The sequence below is a fragment of the Melospiza georgiana genome, chromosome 18, assembly GCF_028018845.1.
Source record: "Melospiza georgiana isolate bMelGeo1 chromosome 18, bMelGeo1.pri, whole genome shotgun sequence".
Classification (NCBI taxonomy): Eukaryota; Metazoa; Chordata; class Aves; order Passeriformes; family Passerellidae; genus Melospiza; species Melospiza georgiana.
Genome location: NC_080447.1, coordinates 2,850,668 through 2,867,326, shown reverse-complemented (window position 1 = coordinate 2,867,326; position 16,659 = coordinate 2,850,668). Strand labels below are relative to the sequence as shown.

The 16,659-nt window shown below is 43.4% G+C and overlaps 1 protein-coding gene across 1 annotated transcript in view; it reads left to right on the top strand.

Annotated features, from left to right (window-relative positions):
- KDM2B (lysine demethylase 2B) overlaps positions 1 to 16,659 on the top strand; it is a 103,229-nt gene that overhangs the window by 45,350 nt on the left and 41,220 nt on the right. Inside the window, exons 10-11 of the mRNA XM_058037194.1 lie at positions 5,037 to 5,163; positions 12,614 to 13,068. Coding sequence (XP_057893177.1) covers positions 5,037 to 5,163; positions 12,614 to 13,068 — 582 coding nt within the window. The remainder of the gene's footprint in view (positions 1 to 5,036; positions 5,164 to 12,613; positions 13,069 to 16,659) is intronic.

The window sequence follows — 16,659 nt, the reverse complement described above, 5'->3', positions numbered from 1 at the left end:
GGAGCAGTGGGTTTCCTGGAGTGACTTAAATGGAGAGAAGGAGAAAAAATGAATTCTTAGTGGAAGAGAGATGAAGACAAAAGTTGAAATTTGGGGGAATTAGAACAGAGGAGTGTGGCAGAGAACAGAAGCAGAGACCAGAGTGGATTCAGCCTGGCTTTGAACAGGTGAGAGTGTCAAGTGTCTTGAGAAAGTGCAGAGGGACTTGGACAGGAAAGTTTTGGTGACAGGAGCAGGAAGGGGCTCACCTGGCAGAGGTACAGGAAGGTTTCCAGAGTGACTGTAAATAAGAACCTGCAATAGATGCTGGGAGGTCACTGCAGGTGTGTTGTTGCTGGGGAGGATGTTTGCACAGGAGCTCACTTGGAGAATGGAGAAGGGGAGACTGGGAGAGAGGATCAATGCCAGAAATGAGTGATTTCCATTGAAGTCTTTGGGGAAGATGGGCAGGAAATGCTCTTTTTTCTTTAAGTTGTATAAATATGGACATTTTGATCACACAGGACTTGAGCTACCCAAGATCACACAACTTGGGTTGTGGCTGCTCAGCTGTGCTTCAAGGCCCTGCTCCTTGGGAAGCTGGGTGCAGCTTTGATTTTCTAAGCTTTTTATGCCAGCAGGCAAAACTCCTTATAACAGTCAAATATTTTGGTAACTTCTGTGAGCTAACCAGCCAGTTACACTGAAATGCCTCTTAAAATTTACTGGCACACTGATCCTGAGAGGAGACTGTGGGAGTTGGGTACGTGCATCTTGAAAAATATCCTGTCACCATTAATTGGGAAAGGGATACTGCAACATTTGAGATCCCAAATTAGACCTTTGTTCTTGTCATTTTTTGTTTCAATTTTCTTTGAAGTCTGTGTAGTTCTTTATCATTTTCCTTGCAAAAAATATGGGAGTGCTTCAAAAAAGCCAGCAGCCCAGAATATCCAGGACTTCACAGAAGCAATTTCAGCACTTGGATGTTGCTGTGCTGGCAGCGTGTTACGCACAGGCTGTACCTGTGCTCACAAACTTGTGCTCGTGGGCAGATGTATAAACCAGAACTGTGTGAACAGCTGAAGAATAGCAAGAATTTCTGTACAGAAACAAAATAGAAGCAGTGCAGCTAAGGCATACAGAAGTTTGATAGAAGGCAGGAAAATCAATACTGTGATTTAGAAATAATTACACTCCCCCCCCACCCCAACTAAAAATATCGTGCAGGAATCTTGAAGGGGAAATGGTTTCAAAACAGGATTCTGGTGTGTAATACATTATTTGCTTTGTCAATCAAATTTTGTCATTTCTATGTTGAAATAATTCCATTCATACACTGGCTGGTCTGGCAGTCTCAGTACAGTGTAGTTCACCCAAATTTGCCAGTGTGAGCACACTGCAAATGAGTTTCTCATCAGTATTGATCTTTCCATTGTGTATGGCACAGAAGTAAATTACATGATGTGATTGACAAAGTAATTTGCTACACTCAAATCAAAGTGTAATACAGGTGTGCTTCCTCTCTTCATTTTGCACAGAGCAATTTTATGGAGGTTTCACTGTGTTTAAACCTGCTATGTAATGTTTAATCATCTTTGATTGCTGATATTCAAAGTCATTTTTATGCTAGGTGTAGTTGTTATTGTCTTAGCTCAGACAAGAATAAATACAGGGTTGAAATGGTAATGCTGATTTACAGCCTGATAAAATTGCCTAGTTTATATACTTGTCATGCTTATTCTAGCTTAATTCCTCATACCCCTGGGAGACTTTTTAAGAGGGTTGTAGCCATTTAAAAATAGTTTTAAGGAGTAATAAAAAACACGTCTATTGTTGGAAACAGCTCCTAATGTGCAATTGAGGTAAACAAATATTCTCCAGCCTTACAGTTCGTAGAGACTCTCATTTTGCAGCCTGGCTTTCCTGGAGGCCAATTAACAGCCAGTCAAACAGGCCAGGCTGTTCAGCGCTCTGCAAGCCCAGCTTGAGGAGCTGCAGAGTAGGATGCCATGCAGGGATTCATCATTTGGCACAGGGGTGATGCAGCTCTCAGTATTGAAGAGGAAGAATGTGTCAAACCTAACCACAATTAATCTAAATTTAACTGTTTAAAATACTGGAACATGGTGGGAACAAGGGCACTGTGAATATACACGTAAGGTGGTCACTCACAGATGATGGTGTTTGCTATTCCCTTGCTTTTCTGGAATGTAAGATAACATACTAAGTGGCTAGCTTAATTATTTTGTAAATAGTCATAAATTGCTTCTCAATATTGTGATTAGATTGATTAAACACAAGTGGAGTTTGTAATGATTTTAATGGGCATTGTGGAAGAGATTATGACTTTTTTCAGGAAAACGTGTGTCTTACTTGCTTAGGGTTTTTGTTTTATTTTTGGAGGGGTATATAAATCTCTAAAATAATTTCACTTTGAACTGAAGAAATGGATCATATTCCAGAGAGGATTTTTTCTTGCTGTACAGGAATAATTAAATTTTTTTTCAGTGGATTGTAAATTATTAATCACAGAAGTTAGAGCTGGAAATGCCTGTTAGATGATCCAGTGTATTTCCCTGCTGGTGGGGAATTCAGTCCTCTGGCAGTGTCTGTCTCAGATATTACACTTCCAACTCATCACAGAACATTTTCAATTTTTTTCCTTCTTTCTCCTATTCCTCCTCCCCTGCCCTTAAGAGTTCATTTGCCTGTGAGTGTACAATGGAAGGAGTATGGACATGCACATAATGCAGTTCACATTCCTTATAATTAATAAATGTTCAGGGATATCACAAAGAGCATATTCCTCTACGCTTTTCCATAAGGCAAACTTTAAAAGTTTTTAAAGCACTGTTGGAGTCTCTTTACTGGCACAAGGCCCTGTAGATCTCTGCACAGTATCTCTGTCTACAGATGGTGTAGAGAGCTCTTCTTTCTGAAGGTTTGTAAAAGCAAAGCCTTCTCAGGCAAACAGTGGATTACAGAGGCATGGAGGGATTTGCTGTGGGTTGGAACATTGATAGCGAGGCAATTAGGAACTCAAATTGAATATTAAAGATTGATATACATAATGGGAGCACTGCATGCATTACTGCCTTGTCTTTCACATTGAATTAACATTGGTAACAACTAAATTTGGTGAAGCTCAGAATCTGTCAACAAATGTTGAGCAATGATGTCTTTAATATTCCCAGGCATGTGGCTGAAAACCTTTTGAAGGCTGAGGGGTGGAAGGCGGCTTCCTGTTTGTAAGTCAATTCTTTGCAAATTTTGTTTCCTGCAGTGCTCTCTTGGAAAAATTTGAGTTCCTTTATTAGCATATATTTTAGCATGGATAATTTCCCCTGTGTTCCCTAATAGTCATAAGTGACTTGATCTCTTCTCTATGACAAATAACTAAACTAAAGGAAAAATTTTATTCAATGCAAAAAGGCCCTGGGGTTAAATGTTCTCACATTTAGGGGGTTGTTGTTTGGCTGGTTGATTTTTTTTTTCCCTTTTCTTTTTTCCCTTCCTTTTTCATATGTGTGCTTTGTAACAAACCACACAGGGAAACATTTGGGAAGGTGCAGCAGTGCTGGATGCATGACCTGTAGCAACAGGCAGTTCAGATTTGCCAGCTGTATTTGTGTTGAGTTTAAGGGATTTTAACTTGAGAATTGCCATGGAGTATTTAATCCTACACTGTGATACATCTAGTGTGACAATACAGTACATTTTAACTTTGTTACATTTTGTTTTACTGCTAAGAGTGTTTGCATTTCCTGTGCCTGGGAACAGAGGCAAGTTCTTTGGCTGTCCACCTTGGGGCCAGGTTTCAAATCTGGGCATTCCATAAGTCACTGATGTGCTCAGGTGGACGCTTTGATCACCTGCAGGTGTTTGGGCAGTGCCTGTTTGCAGAGCTGAGGCTGAGTTTGCAGCTGCTGGGTTAGTGGTTCTGTTCAGAATTTGGGCTTTTGGCTCGTCTGTGGTGGGTGGTGTTTTGGTTTATTTTCTGAGGTAATGCTCCTTTCTGGTGCAGTTCAGCTTTTCACTAAAGGTGGTGCCACCTCTGGGCTTAGGGAGCAGTGAATATGCAGAGAATGTTTTAAAGCAGCTCCTGTAACCCCAGTGCAGTGCATGTGAGCCTGCAAAACACAGATTTCTGTGCCACCAGGAGAGAGAGGTGTACAGTGTAAGTACAAGTGCATGCAAGATGCATGGCATCCATTTTTAACAAATCACAACAATACACATATCTTCCTGCATTTTAGGAGCTTCCCAGATCCTTCTGTGGTACAGTGACCTTCTACAGATAGAAAACTGTGTTGGAAAGGAAGGAAACCCTCTTTGTTTTCTTTTGTATCTGAAATACCTTTACAAATAACTAGTGTTGGAGAATTCAGCTTTTTGTTTGAGAACAACAGGTCTGAGATGTAAGGAAAAGTACACAGCTTGACAGGATCTTTTGTCAAAATCCTGCTCTTCTATTCTTACTCTGTTTGTGGCAAAAGCTAACTTGCTGCCAAAAGGTGAACCACATAAGGGATTTTTACTTTAATGTGTAGTTATAAAGAATTTGTGTCTTCATTTCTTTAATCAAATTGTGAGACAACCACAAATGAAAAAGATGAATTTCCTGCTTGACTCATTTTAGGTAATGTTGCCATTTTGATAAAAATCCTGTGATAGTGCTCAGGAGATGAAAACCCACTCCTTTATTTTAAGTTTTAGTGACTAACATCTGTATGTGACCACCCTATGTTTATACAGCAGGTAAATAATTCTGTAGGGGCCATCCATCAGTTTCATGATTTCACAAGAACACAAACCCTCTCCTCTCCCAGCACCCCAAGAGGATACAAATTAGTGAACCAAGAAATGATGCTGTCGTGGCAGGCAGGCTGCTCCTCATTCCGTATGCTGGAGGCATTCAGCTCCTGCTCCCACCCTCTCCCCTCCCCCTCCTCACACTGTCTGTGCTCTTGATAACACCATGGCAATGATGACTGGCCCTTGTGCTGCAAACTTCCCTGCCTTCCCCCGGGCTGACAGTGTTGGTTTGCTTGCAGGTGCACGCCAAATTCCGCTATCCTTTCTACTATGAGATGTGCTGGTATGTTCTGGAGAGATACGTGTCCTGTGTGACCCAGCGCTGCCACCTGAGCAAGGAGTACCAGAGAGAATCAATGGTCATTGGTGAGTGAAGCCTTGGAGGGCACATTCACAGCTGCTGCTTTGGGTTCTGCAAAGCACATTAGAAACTCAACTGGAGAAATTCTAATGAACTGTTTATTTTGGGGTGGGGAAGATTTTTTACTCTTAAGTGTGTCCATGAAGTACCAACCTGCTTTGAATTGTATGTATTGAACATTCCCTTAGCAAGTGGATCCCAGAAAATAAATTTTGGATGTGTTTGTTCGTTGGTTTCAGTAATGTTTGTGTTGGGATGATCTGCCAAACAGTTGAGGATTTACTGCCATGTTCAGCACAGCACCTCGGTAGCAGAAATGTGTGAATTGCAGTTGTGCTCTGGTGGGGTGGATGTTCTGTCCTTTTGTAGGGCAGCTCCTGTACAGAACACGTTGTGGTCACTAAACCTGCCTTCTTTCTCTTCTCTTTTCCTTAAATTCTCCTGTAATTCTCTGGTGACTGGGTTCTAGTTGTGCAGAAAAGCAAACCCAAGAAAACACCTACACAAATCTCCATCTCTGACCTCCCAGGTTCAGGGAGGTCAAAGAAACCTTTACAACAAGAGCTGAAAATGGGCCAGAGGACAGACAGACAGATGTGCCTGAGGCATTTCCTTGGCACTGGTGTGAGCTTTGCATCAATGTGTGCCAGTCCAATTGTTGCTGTGCTGAGCTGGCCTCTTTTTCCTCCTTTTGATGGAAGGTGGTGGTGGGCCATCTTCCCTCTGCTTTTAAGCACAGAATAGCTGAAAATAGCACAAGCACCAGCTAAATCTTAACTGATAAGTGTTGAGTGTGGAGGAGGAGTAATATATTTCTGTGCCTCCTGCTCCCTGAGGTGCCACTTGGAGTGAGCCTGGCATGGCTGGCACTGCCCCACGCTCTGGACAGAGAAGGGAAATGTTCACCTCTGAACACAGTTCTTAGTAGAAGGGATTGAAGAAGTTACAGGCAGGTGTCACTCTCCAGTGAGTTTTAGTGACCAAGAATAATTTAAGGGAGCTAATAATCTGTGTGGATAGGCCAGGGGGAATTCCTGGGTCACTGGGCATTTGGGTGCTTCACATTTTAGCTCTGAGATCCTGGTCAGAAAGGTTAGTTAAGCAGAAATTCTGTGTCCAGAGGAATTTTTCTCATAAGATCATCCTAGAGGTGGAAAGGATGAATTATCCCTTTGAATCAGCTCTTCAGAAAGCAGTGACAAAAGTGATAACTGTATTCTTTGGAAAATAAGGAGCAATCTCCTGTTGTCTAAAGCACTGGCACAGAAAGAGGCTGGTCCTGCAGGCAGGGCAGAGGTGCCAGATCAGCCACGTGTAATTTCAGAACAAATTAGCTGTGGAGAGTGGATGGTTCTGGATATTGAGATGGGACCTTTTCCAGCCAAATCACCAGTGTGAATTCCAGCCCAGCTCCATAATTACTGATAATAGTTTGGTGATCCCCACGAAATGTGCCTCAGTCCAGTTAGCTGGGAGATATTCCAGTCATACATAACTCACTGGGAGCTATAGATGTCCCCTGTCTACAGGGAACAGGATTGTTGTGCATGACCAAGGAGTGCCAACTCCAAAGGCTTCAGGAAAAGGAGCCTGGCTGCTTGGAAAAGGGTTTGGTGGTGACTTCCTCAAAGTCCTGTGACCTGTGCTGGCTTCAGTTGCTGGCAGAGAGAGACATATGCTTTTGTTTTGTCAGAAACTTGGGGTTTTGTTTTTTATTTCTTGGCAGAAACTTAACCTTAAAATAATTATTTTAGTGGGGGTTGTGGTTCAAAAGACCAGGTCTGCTATACTGCTGGATCTTTCACTTTGGCATTTACCAAATTCAAAGGAGTAAAGGTACATTATTTATCTTTACAAAGCTGCATTGCTTTGTTCTGTGTGAATAATACAGTTTCAAATACTTGCTTTGCTTTTCTTTTGACTGATCTGTGTGTCTTGACTCGAATCTCTATGAACTGTAATCTTTGAGTTAAAACTGATTTGTTCTGTGGAACCTGTATCTTGATATTGTTCACTTGCTGAGGGATGGGATATCCTAAAGACATCAGTGTTCCAAGCCCTACCTCTTTGTTTTTAAGCTTTTCTTCAGAGCTGAAAAAGTCCTTAAATTGTCTCTTCCTTAGGGACTTCTCTATCTGCAAGCAATTTCTTGATTTCCCATGAGGGAGTATCCCTTGACAAAGAATTTCCCATTATTCTCCTTAAAGAGTAATGAAGCAAAGTACTTAACTTCTCCTCAAACCCCTCAGTAGATTTAATTGTTTGCTGTCCTTCTTGGTTTAAGAAAAAAATCTTCATATCCTTGTATTCATTTTCAGAAATTTCTCTTGAATATTCGAAATGTTTCTCCTACTTTTAAAAAACAATTTCCTTGACTGGAAATTTGTTCTAAATTTGTTCTAAATGTCTGTTTTCTGCCTTTCCTTTTGGGTGCTAGAGCTGTGGAATTCTATTTTTCACCCTCCAGTTGTGCTGCTTTCTTTCCTTACAAAGCTTCTGGTACAATGATTGTAGTGATCTTTGAAGTTAAGAAAGTGATTATCAGTAGAGGAGGACTTTGACTAGAGATAGTGCAGGACACTGCCCACAGTCTCTGGGATTCACAGGGGAGTAGTTCTCATAAAATTTGTGGGGATTCTGTTCTCCCGTGTAAAGAAAAAAAATTACTGTCTTGATAGTGAACATTGTTGGGGAACACAGAAAACTGAGTTAATCAGCAGTTGGATTTTAAGGATATCTTCAGACATTTCATACTGTGTTTTTATAACATGTTTTTATAACATTTTATAACGTATACTATGTTTTTATAACATAGTATTTATTCACTTTGACATGAAGGTTGTTAAATTCAGAGTGACTTTCAAGACACAGTCTGTTCATGAAAGTGTGTTTGTGTGATTGTGTTGTGATACCTCTGTCCTGATACTTGTTTGCTGCTGTAGCAATTTGTATTTGTATAGTTCTTTGTATTTGTGTTTTCTAAATGTCTCCACTCACAAAACTTCAGACAGGAAAAAGCCCCACCTCTGTGGAGGCAGGGCTGAAACCTGGAGTCTTCCACTCCCTACATAAAACCGTGAGTGCAGCTCGAAATGAGGTGGAGGATGATGGCCGTGCCTTCCTCCCCCATTCCTCAGGCCAGGGTGGATTTCCAGGCTGTGTCTCCAGGCAGTGTGTGAGGCTGTTCTGTCTCAGATCTCTCCCAGGAGGGCAAACACTCAGGGGGATGACGACATGACAGCGATCACAGCCTGCTCTAAAAGCACACAATCCCTTTTTCTCTTTTCTTTTGCTTGTCTCTCTCAAATGGGACATTTGTCCTGCCAGCTGAAATCAGAAAGGAGCCTATTTGGGTTTCCTACTAGATTTGAATGTGTGCTGTTTTTCAGGGTGGATATGTCTTCATTATTTTTACTCTTATCATGAATGAGTCTGTACTGGATGTTTTCAACCACAGTTGACCTTCAGTGAGATATGGATGTTGAGAGTGAGCTGACAAAGAGTAATTGGGAGAAGATCCTGGGCTATCAGAGACGTGCTTTCTCTGTAGCCTGCAGCTTTGAAGATTCCCATTGCTAAAATTTTAACAGGATGGCTCTAACTGTATGTTAAGCCTGATGGATATAGAAAAGATGCCCTCTGGCACAGTGAAGGAGCCATGTCTCTTTTTTTCCCCTCTTCCTCAGGGGATAGAATAGGTTTGCTTGTGATAGACAGGTACCTGAGTATATTGAGTGGCTCCTGTATGGGGGGCTCCATGCAGTGGAGCAATGGGATACATTTCCAGTATGCTCAGGGTTTTTCTGCTAATGAAAATGTCATTGCTGTCTTTAGCAGACTGTTAGCAACTGCTGCTCCCAAGTCACAGTGGCAGGGTTTGGAGCTGGGAGTGGCAAGGTACACACTGGACTGTTCTAAATAGTTCAGAAAGGTTTCATGATTATGCCTGACCCCCATCCCTTTCTTTTAAGTTCTGTAATACAGCAAGTTGATTTTCAGCAAGGAAGGAAACTGTATAATTATTCTTGTACAAGTGGATAACTGTGAGAAAAGTTAAGTGTCTGCCCAGAGCCACAGGGAAGTGAACTGCTATAGAAAAGATTTCTAATGCTCTGTCCTGTGGTCAAGTGTGTGCTGCTCCACCTCTTCATTGAGCTAGATCACAGACTGGTCTGGATGAGCTGGTTTTATTTGCTTTGAGATGAGGGGGGTGAAGGTATTATTGCACTAAGCTCTGTGGGAGCCCAGACTGGATATCCCCTCTGAAACTGGGGTTCAGACCTGGGGCTCACTGGGGCACTGACTCAGGAGAAGAAACAGCTGAGCTGAGCAGGTGCTGTTCCCCACAGAGAGATTTAATAAACCAGAAACCTCCAAGTCAGTGGAGCCCTGGTAATACAGTGCTTAAAATGCACTTCTCAACAAAGTAAATTCAGATTATGCTTATGTAGGGCCTCAGCTCACAGCACAGTAACTCTGTCAGACAATGTTTTCATTGAAATGAATAAATAAAAATCATAGCATGCTGCATTACAACAAAACACTTGAAAACACAAAATTGAATCTCCCTCACCTTGAAGTTATCCTTCCATTATTGATTCCCTTGGTGCCTTTTTTTTAGATTAGCAGCAGCAGCAGACAGTTGTTGTGTTTGGAGAGCTGCCTGCTCTTAATCCGGCGGAGCAGCAGCGCTGTAATCCCCTGGTGCTCCAGAATAGCCTGGGACACTCCAGGCTAGCAGCAAGCCCTGTGCCCAGGGGAGAGTTAGGCCAGGCATGGAGTGCCTGCCAGGCATGCAGAGAGCAGGGCACTGCTGGGGTGGTTTGTTTGGCTTAGATGGGAGTTGGTTTTGCTGTCCCTGCCCAGGTGTGGCTGCTTGGTGCTGGTGGCAGGGACAGGTGGCAGCTGGCAGCACAGAACTGCCACCCCCTCTGTGTGCTGCCTCCTCCTGGGAGCAGGCCCCAGTATGCTCTAGTGCTCCACTCCTCTCCTGCCTTTTGTTTCCATAGATTAGAGCAAGAGACAAAAAGTGGAGATGTCTCTTGGAAGCTTTTTCCCCTCGCACCAGAGCATTACTTGGAGTAAATTATTCACACCTCCATAACGTGATCTCCCTCGTTTCTTTAGGCCTTATTTACACTTGTGCTTTGCCCCAGTTACAGCCATTAGTTTCTGTTCAGCACAGCCACAGCATAGGAGGACAGAAACACAAATTTCTTTGTGCAGATTTACACCACTTTCTGTTGATGACACTGTCCTGGCAGCGTAGGGATGTGGATCTGCTTCCACCCTCTCCTGTTTGATGCCAGAGCTCTGGCATTTTCTCCCATTGAGGCTGGGCTGTGTGCTTGAGTCAGTTGTAAAACAGCTCACCAGGGCTGTGTGGCTCAGGGGAGGGGGCTCCAGCCCTGGATCCAGCAGCCTGGATTCTGACTCCTGGTTTTTCCCTAGATTTGATGTGTGACAATGAGCAAATCGTGCTTTCTCCCAAGCATCTGTTTCCTCAGTTGTAAAATGGGAGAATGACATAAGCTGATTATGTAGCCTTTGAGGTGGGTACGTGTGCTTGCTACTGTGGACAAAGGAAAAACAGTGTGAAATAAAAGTTGGATAACTGAGTGGGTTTTAAATGTTCTAGTTAAGATATTTTCTAATCCTGTTTATTTTTCTAAGGGAAGCATGGGGGTGTATTAGCACAGAGCAGAGAGGAGGAGCTGCTTTGGAGTGCTGATGCCACCACCTCAGCATGCAAAATAATCTGTGAGGCTTTTTTGGAGGCTTGCAGGGAGGAAGTTACCCTGCCCTGTGGATGGAGCTGGATTTAGCTGCACCCTGCCTTGCTGATAGCTGCTGTTTTCTGTGGCTGCCATCTTTTCACAGGCATTTCAGCTTAAACTTGCCCTTCAGGAGTCATTTTGTGGCCATTTTGGTTTTGAGGAAAAATGCAAGCCTGTCTGAAGGAGTAGAGAGGATGGAGATGCTGGGTTTTTGCAGACCCTGTAGCAGCAGCACTCTTGCCCTGGGGAGTGTGAGGTGACCAAATGGTGTCTGTGGGACAGTAACACACAGAGCTGAGCTGGCCCTGCAGGGCTTTCACTGGGAGCTGCAGGGCTGAGCAGCCAGGCAGGCTGAGCAGTGACAATGACACTGCCTGTGGCACCTCTGACCAGTGTGCTTGTGACAAGGTGGTGCAGACTGAGCACAGACAAGGAGTGTCTCTGTGACCAGCAGGAATTCTCCAGCTTGGAACTGGGCTCCAGCATTTGAACCTCTCTGTTCAACAGCCGGATGCTGAGCTTTCTCATTAATGTCCATTTAATCCTTCCTTAAGCATGGTTCACATTGTCCTAATCCAAAGCTACTGCAAAGCATGGAAGCTGTGAAAGGAACTTTTCATTAATTGTTCTCTCACTTTTTCTGTGTGACTTCTGTTTCCTTTGCAGTGTGTTTTTGTTTGCAGCTTGATCTCATACCCATTTCAGCCAGTAATAAATTGATTTAACTGGGTGTTGCCAGTGTTAACTGTCTTTTCCACAGAAATTCCTGCTGTTGCTAGCCTGCATTCAATGTTGTTCACTTAGTCAGGGAAATTGTGTCTAATAAATAAGAAAAGATGTGTGCTTGAGGGAACCATGGCCACTGGTTTCCTACACTGCTTTCACTGCTTGATTGCACGGAGTTGGGTAACAATTGGGGCTCTTAGGAGGAAATTAAGATTAATAGATCTTTAGACTCAGAAACTTGCCTTTAAATTTTCCTGAGAAGTACCTAAAATATGTTGGGAACAGCATTAAGAAAACCAGTAGCATGTAGCTGTGACAGTCGCTGTGTTTCTCAGTGTGTTTTGTCTTGTTGTCGTAAAATAAGCCCAGTTGAAATCCTGTGATGAGTATTCATGCACTAACAACTGGGGGTTCTTGTTTTACCAACAGCTTGTTGCTTGCGGAGAGGAAAAGTAGTGAGGAGTTGATTTTGTGCTGTGCAGGGTTCCTGGAAGAGTGATGATGTACAGCATTTTAACGTGCCTTCTGCCATCGGCTCCCCCTCCTCCTTCTGTGCTAACTCTCCTCTTAAAGCTGTAAAGCTGCCGAATCTGGTCTTTTTCGGATTTGTGGGAAAATTAATTGTGTGTGACTTAAGAGCTCTGCCTCCTCCTAATTGAAGGCATAGAGGACTGAAGCTTTGAAGAAAGCATAATTTTTCCCTAAATGTTTCCCAGTCATTTGAACTGAGTAGATGTTAATGAAAACCAGCATTAAAACAGACAAACAAGCGCCCCCCTCAAAGAAAAAAAAATTAAAAATCAGCTGAATAAAGCCCATTCCTGTCACATACTCACTAAACCATTCTCCAGTGCCCTTTGAAATAGGCAGCACCTGGCCCCAGTGGTACAGAAGTGCTTCAGCTGTGAGGTTACACTGGCTAAAAATTCAGCATTCTTTTTGTAACTTTCAGATGCAAAAAGAAAACGCAGCACAGACAGCTACTCATCAGATTCGTGGTTAGACATGGATGAAGAATCTTGTGATGCCCATCTCCAGGAGGAGAAGGATGACAGCTTGGATAAGAACTCCAAATCCTTGGTGGATGGCTCCTCCTCACCCAACAGCACACACTCAGAAGGGAAGGAGGCTGCAGGGAGGAAACAAAAGGCCACAGTAATGAGGTACCTGAAAAGAACTTTGTCTAATGAGTCAGACGACAGCATCAAATCAACGACCCCCACGGACTATCCCAAAACACCCACGGGGTCTCCAGCCACAGAAGTTTCAACCAAATGGACTCACCTCACAGAATTTGAACTGAAGGGTTTAAAAGCCCTGGTGGAAAAGCTTGAATCCCTCCCAGAGAACAAGAAGTGTGTTCCAGAAGGCATTGAGGACCCTCAGGCTCTCCTGGAGGACATGAAGGTGGGTGTGATAACTGGGTGATCCACACAAACTCTGCTCACACAAACTCTTTTGCAGAAGGCAGAGTTCAGCTGCAGAGAGGTGGCAGAGGTGTGTGGTGACCAGCTCATGTCAGGCTGCTCTAGCTGACAGGGAAATGATTCCTTGAACCAAAGCTGTCTCTGGCTCCTGTTTGCAGCCAGGTGTAAGTGACACAGTCCTTTCTGACTGTCACAGTAGCGGCCAGAAGTTTATATCCTGTCATAATTCAGCACTTGTTATGTTCCACATGTAAATATTATACCTCAAAAAGTCTGTTTATATTTACAGTTTTAATCAGCCCTTTTTGGTCTCGTGTCTCCCTGGTGTACACCTCATTAGCTGACACATACAAAATGTAAATACTTGATTGCAGCTCAGAAGATAGATTGTCTAACACTTCCAGCTGCTTTTTTTTTTTCTTTCACCTTTTTCATTTTCCTTTCCTCCATTGCCCTCTATAGGTTGATAATTATTCTCCACTGGTACAATGTATTGGTTTAGGAGTTGGTGTGAGGAGTGAGTACTCACTAGTGCCACAACTTCTCTGTGAATTTTCAGTCTGTGAACAGTCTGGATCTTCAGTTACATATTTTCTATACACACACAAGAGCTCTGTAAGGCACAGTCTGAGGGGAAAATACGTGTTTATGTGGTAAATGGGGAGGGAGCCTGTACTATTTTAGTGCAAGTGGTGCAACAGCTGCTTAGAAAGGCTTCAAAGCCATTGGAGAAGGCTGAACATGTGCAGTGTGCAGTGGAACCATATTCCCTGATCTTGGAGCTTGGAAGTGTGATACACTGCTCTCGTTCTGGTAAACCACAAGAGCTCAGGAATTCTCTTCTTGCAAAATCAGGCACTTTGTACATGAAAGTGGACACACCTGCTCAAAGCTGCAGATGTGGATTCACCAGCTTGCTCTGGGATCAGTCATCTTTTAATCAGAAGTCAAAATGAAGACCAGAAGTTGAATTTGTGGTGAAGCAGAAAGAATGGTCATGTTACTTCTCAAGCTTGATGCCCAGGGTAATTTTCACTTAACAATCCAGAAAGGGGTGCAGCATCTAATGGCTGGTGCAGATGTTCTGAGTGGGATCCTCTCCCTCTCTGGATGCCAGACTCCAGAGTGCTGTGAGACATCTCCCCAGAACACAGCAAGGTACCATATGTGAATCTGGCTTAAAGCTCTGTGTGGGAGTATCTGTTTTCCTATTCCTCTCCAGAGCACTGGATTCACTGACTACAGAGATGGAGAACTACAAATGGACTGTTAAAAAAAGGCCAGTGTCACCTTTTTGGTGATACTGTGCTGTAACTGGTATTGAGTGAGCACCTGCCAGTTATGGTGTACAGCTTGATGTTCCATCTCCTGTGATAACTGGTTGTGGCTCCTAAACTTTCTGTCCTTGCCAGCACATGCTGTAACCATCAGGATGTAGCCCAACATCTGGATACTGATGGTTCCCTGCTGGTGAAAGAGCCCATGACCACATCTAAACATCAGACAAGCTGCAGGATTGTTTCCCCTGGAATCACCTCTGGATGTTTGGCCAGTCTGGGACTGATTAGCCAGAGTGAGACTTTTTAAAACCATGTAAACTCAAACATCTTCTTGAACAGTGTCTAAAGAACTGCTAAAGAACTTTCTCATCCATCTTTTTACAGTATTGACCCACATATAAGCCAGTCTTCAGAGAGTGGAAGTCAGTATGGCAGAGTAAATTAATTAAATTGCAGTCAGCTTCCTCCATAACTCCCTGTGGTTGCACAATCCCCTTCCCAGGGGCTCTGAAGGAATAGGGGCAGTTGAGTACATTGCCTCCCAGGCCAGGGGAGAGTCCAGGATTCCCAGCAAGGCCTTCTCTTTGCTCATCAGCAGATTGTCACAGGCAGCCAGTGACAAGGTGTGACCCATTCTGGGAGCCTGGGTGCAGCCATCCCTCCTTCCTGGGAGGGATGCAGTGGAGCCAAAGCATCCCATCTCCTCAGAGCATGAGGTTTGTTTTATTCAGTTTATTCACTTCAAAAAAAAAAAAAAAATCAAAATCAAACCCAAGTGTGTGAGTGTGTTTAGAGCTTTTACCTTCAAAGGATGGGGCGTGCTGAGGGAGGAGTTGCCAAGTGACAGATTTGAGTCCTCTGAGATGCTCCAGCACAATGGTCCTGGCAGGATCCAGGGTTCCTTGGTGTGAGGATGCAGCAGTTCCACCCTTGCTGTTCCATCAGATTCTCGTGTTCAGCCCCTCAGCTGGACAGGGTGAATCAATGTTCCCTTGGGGTTCCCAGGGATCCCCACCCTCTGCTCCACACATAGTGGATGAGCTGTTGTTATCACAGGGAACTGGTGGAGATTCAGATAAAAATAATTTTGGGTACTGGCTTTACATGCCACAGGACAGTTACTGTATTTAACGATGATGTGTGCAAAAGACGATTTTAATTCTATTGAAACAGTCGTGGCTTAACATTTTTGCAGAGCAGGACTTCTGATCTTTAGCACCAGATCCCAAGGCATGAGGAAGAGCAGGAGCACACAAATCATGACACCCTGTGGAAACTTAACTTGAAAGATTTGCCCTGTACCAGATAAAAACATAATGGCAGAGGAAGAAATACAGTCCATTTTCCAGAATGGTATTTATCTCCTTGACCACTGAATCATGTCCTCTCTTACTTTGCTACTACTTTTCCAACCTGTACAGATAATAAGGTGGGGTTTGCTGATAGCATCAGCAGTGGAGTGAGCAGAGCCTGGCCCCTTTAGCTCACCCTGATGAATACCCAGAGCAGCACTCAGCTGTGTGGCTGAATGGAGGCAGGAATCCTGTAGGAGCTGTGCTAATGACCCGTGCTGTGACTGTGCTTGGCTGTATTAACAAGGTTTATTTCATGGGCAACCCAACTTTCAGGCATGTGATGTATTAATAATGCTTCCTATTAGAAGTACCCTTTTAGAACACCCATTTGAGAGTTATTTTTAACAAATGCATAGCAAGAACATGCTCTGACAAAGTCTGAAAGCTCTTGCTCTGCTGGGAAAGTCTTAAACAAGTTTCTTCCTGAAGCAAATAAATCAGTGTTTATTCTAGCACTTTTATTTCTTAATGAAATACACTCAGGAACTTTTTTTGTATGACATTCAAGTCTGTCTTTGTGCTTCAGGAAGATAATTAATGTTTTCAGAAAACAGGATATGGATAGTTAAACTGGAGAAAGGAAACCATTTTATTCAGTGATGTGAAGTTTCACAGAAGGAATCGGGGTAGCTCACAAAGAATCCATGCTTTCCCAGCTGAGCAGGAGCACAGTGAAGGATGGGTGACTGGATTACTGCTCTTAGTGGTAAACACAAGCACAGCTATTTACAGCTATTTAATGTCAAGCAGGTGAGACTTTCTGAAGTAAAGTAATTTATTTTCCTTACCAGAAGGGAGACTGAAAACTAAACTAAGCCTGTGTAAATTCCTTACACATCATCTGAGCTCCAAACTAAGTGTGCCTGTCTGGTGGGGACACAGCAATCCAGAAGTGCCAAGTGCTGCCTCTGCAGATTGAGCACCCATTTATCACCG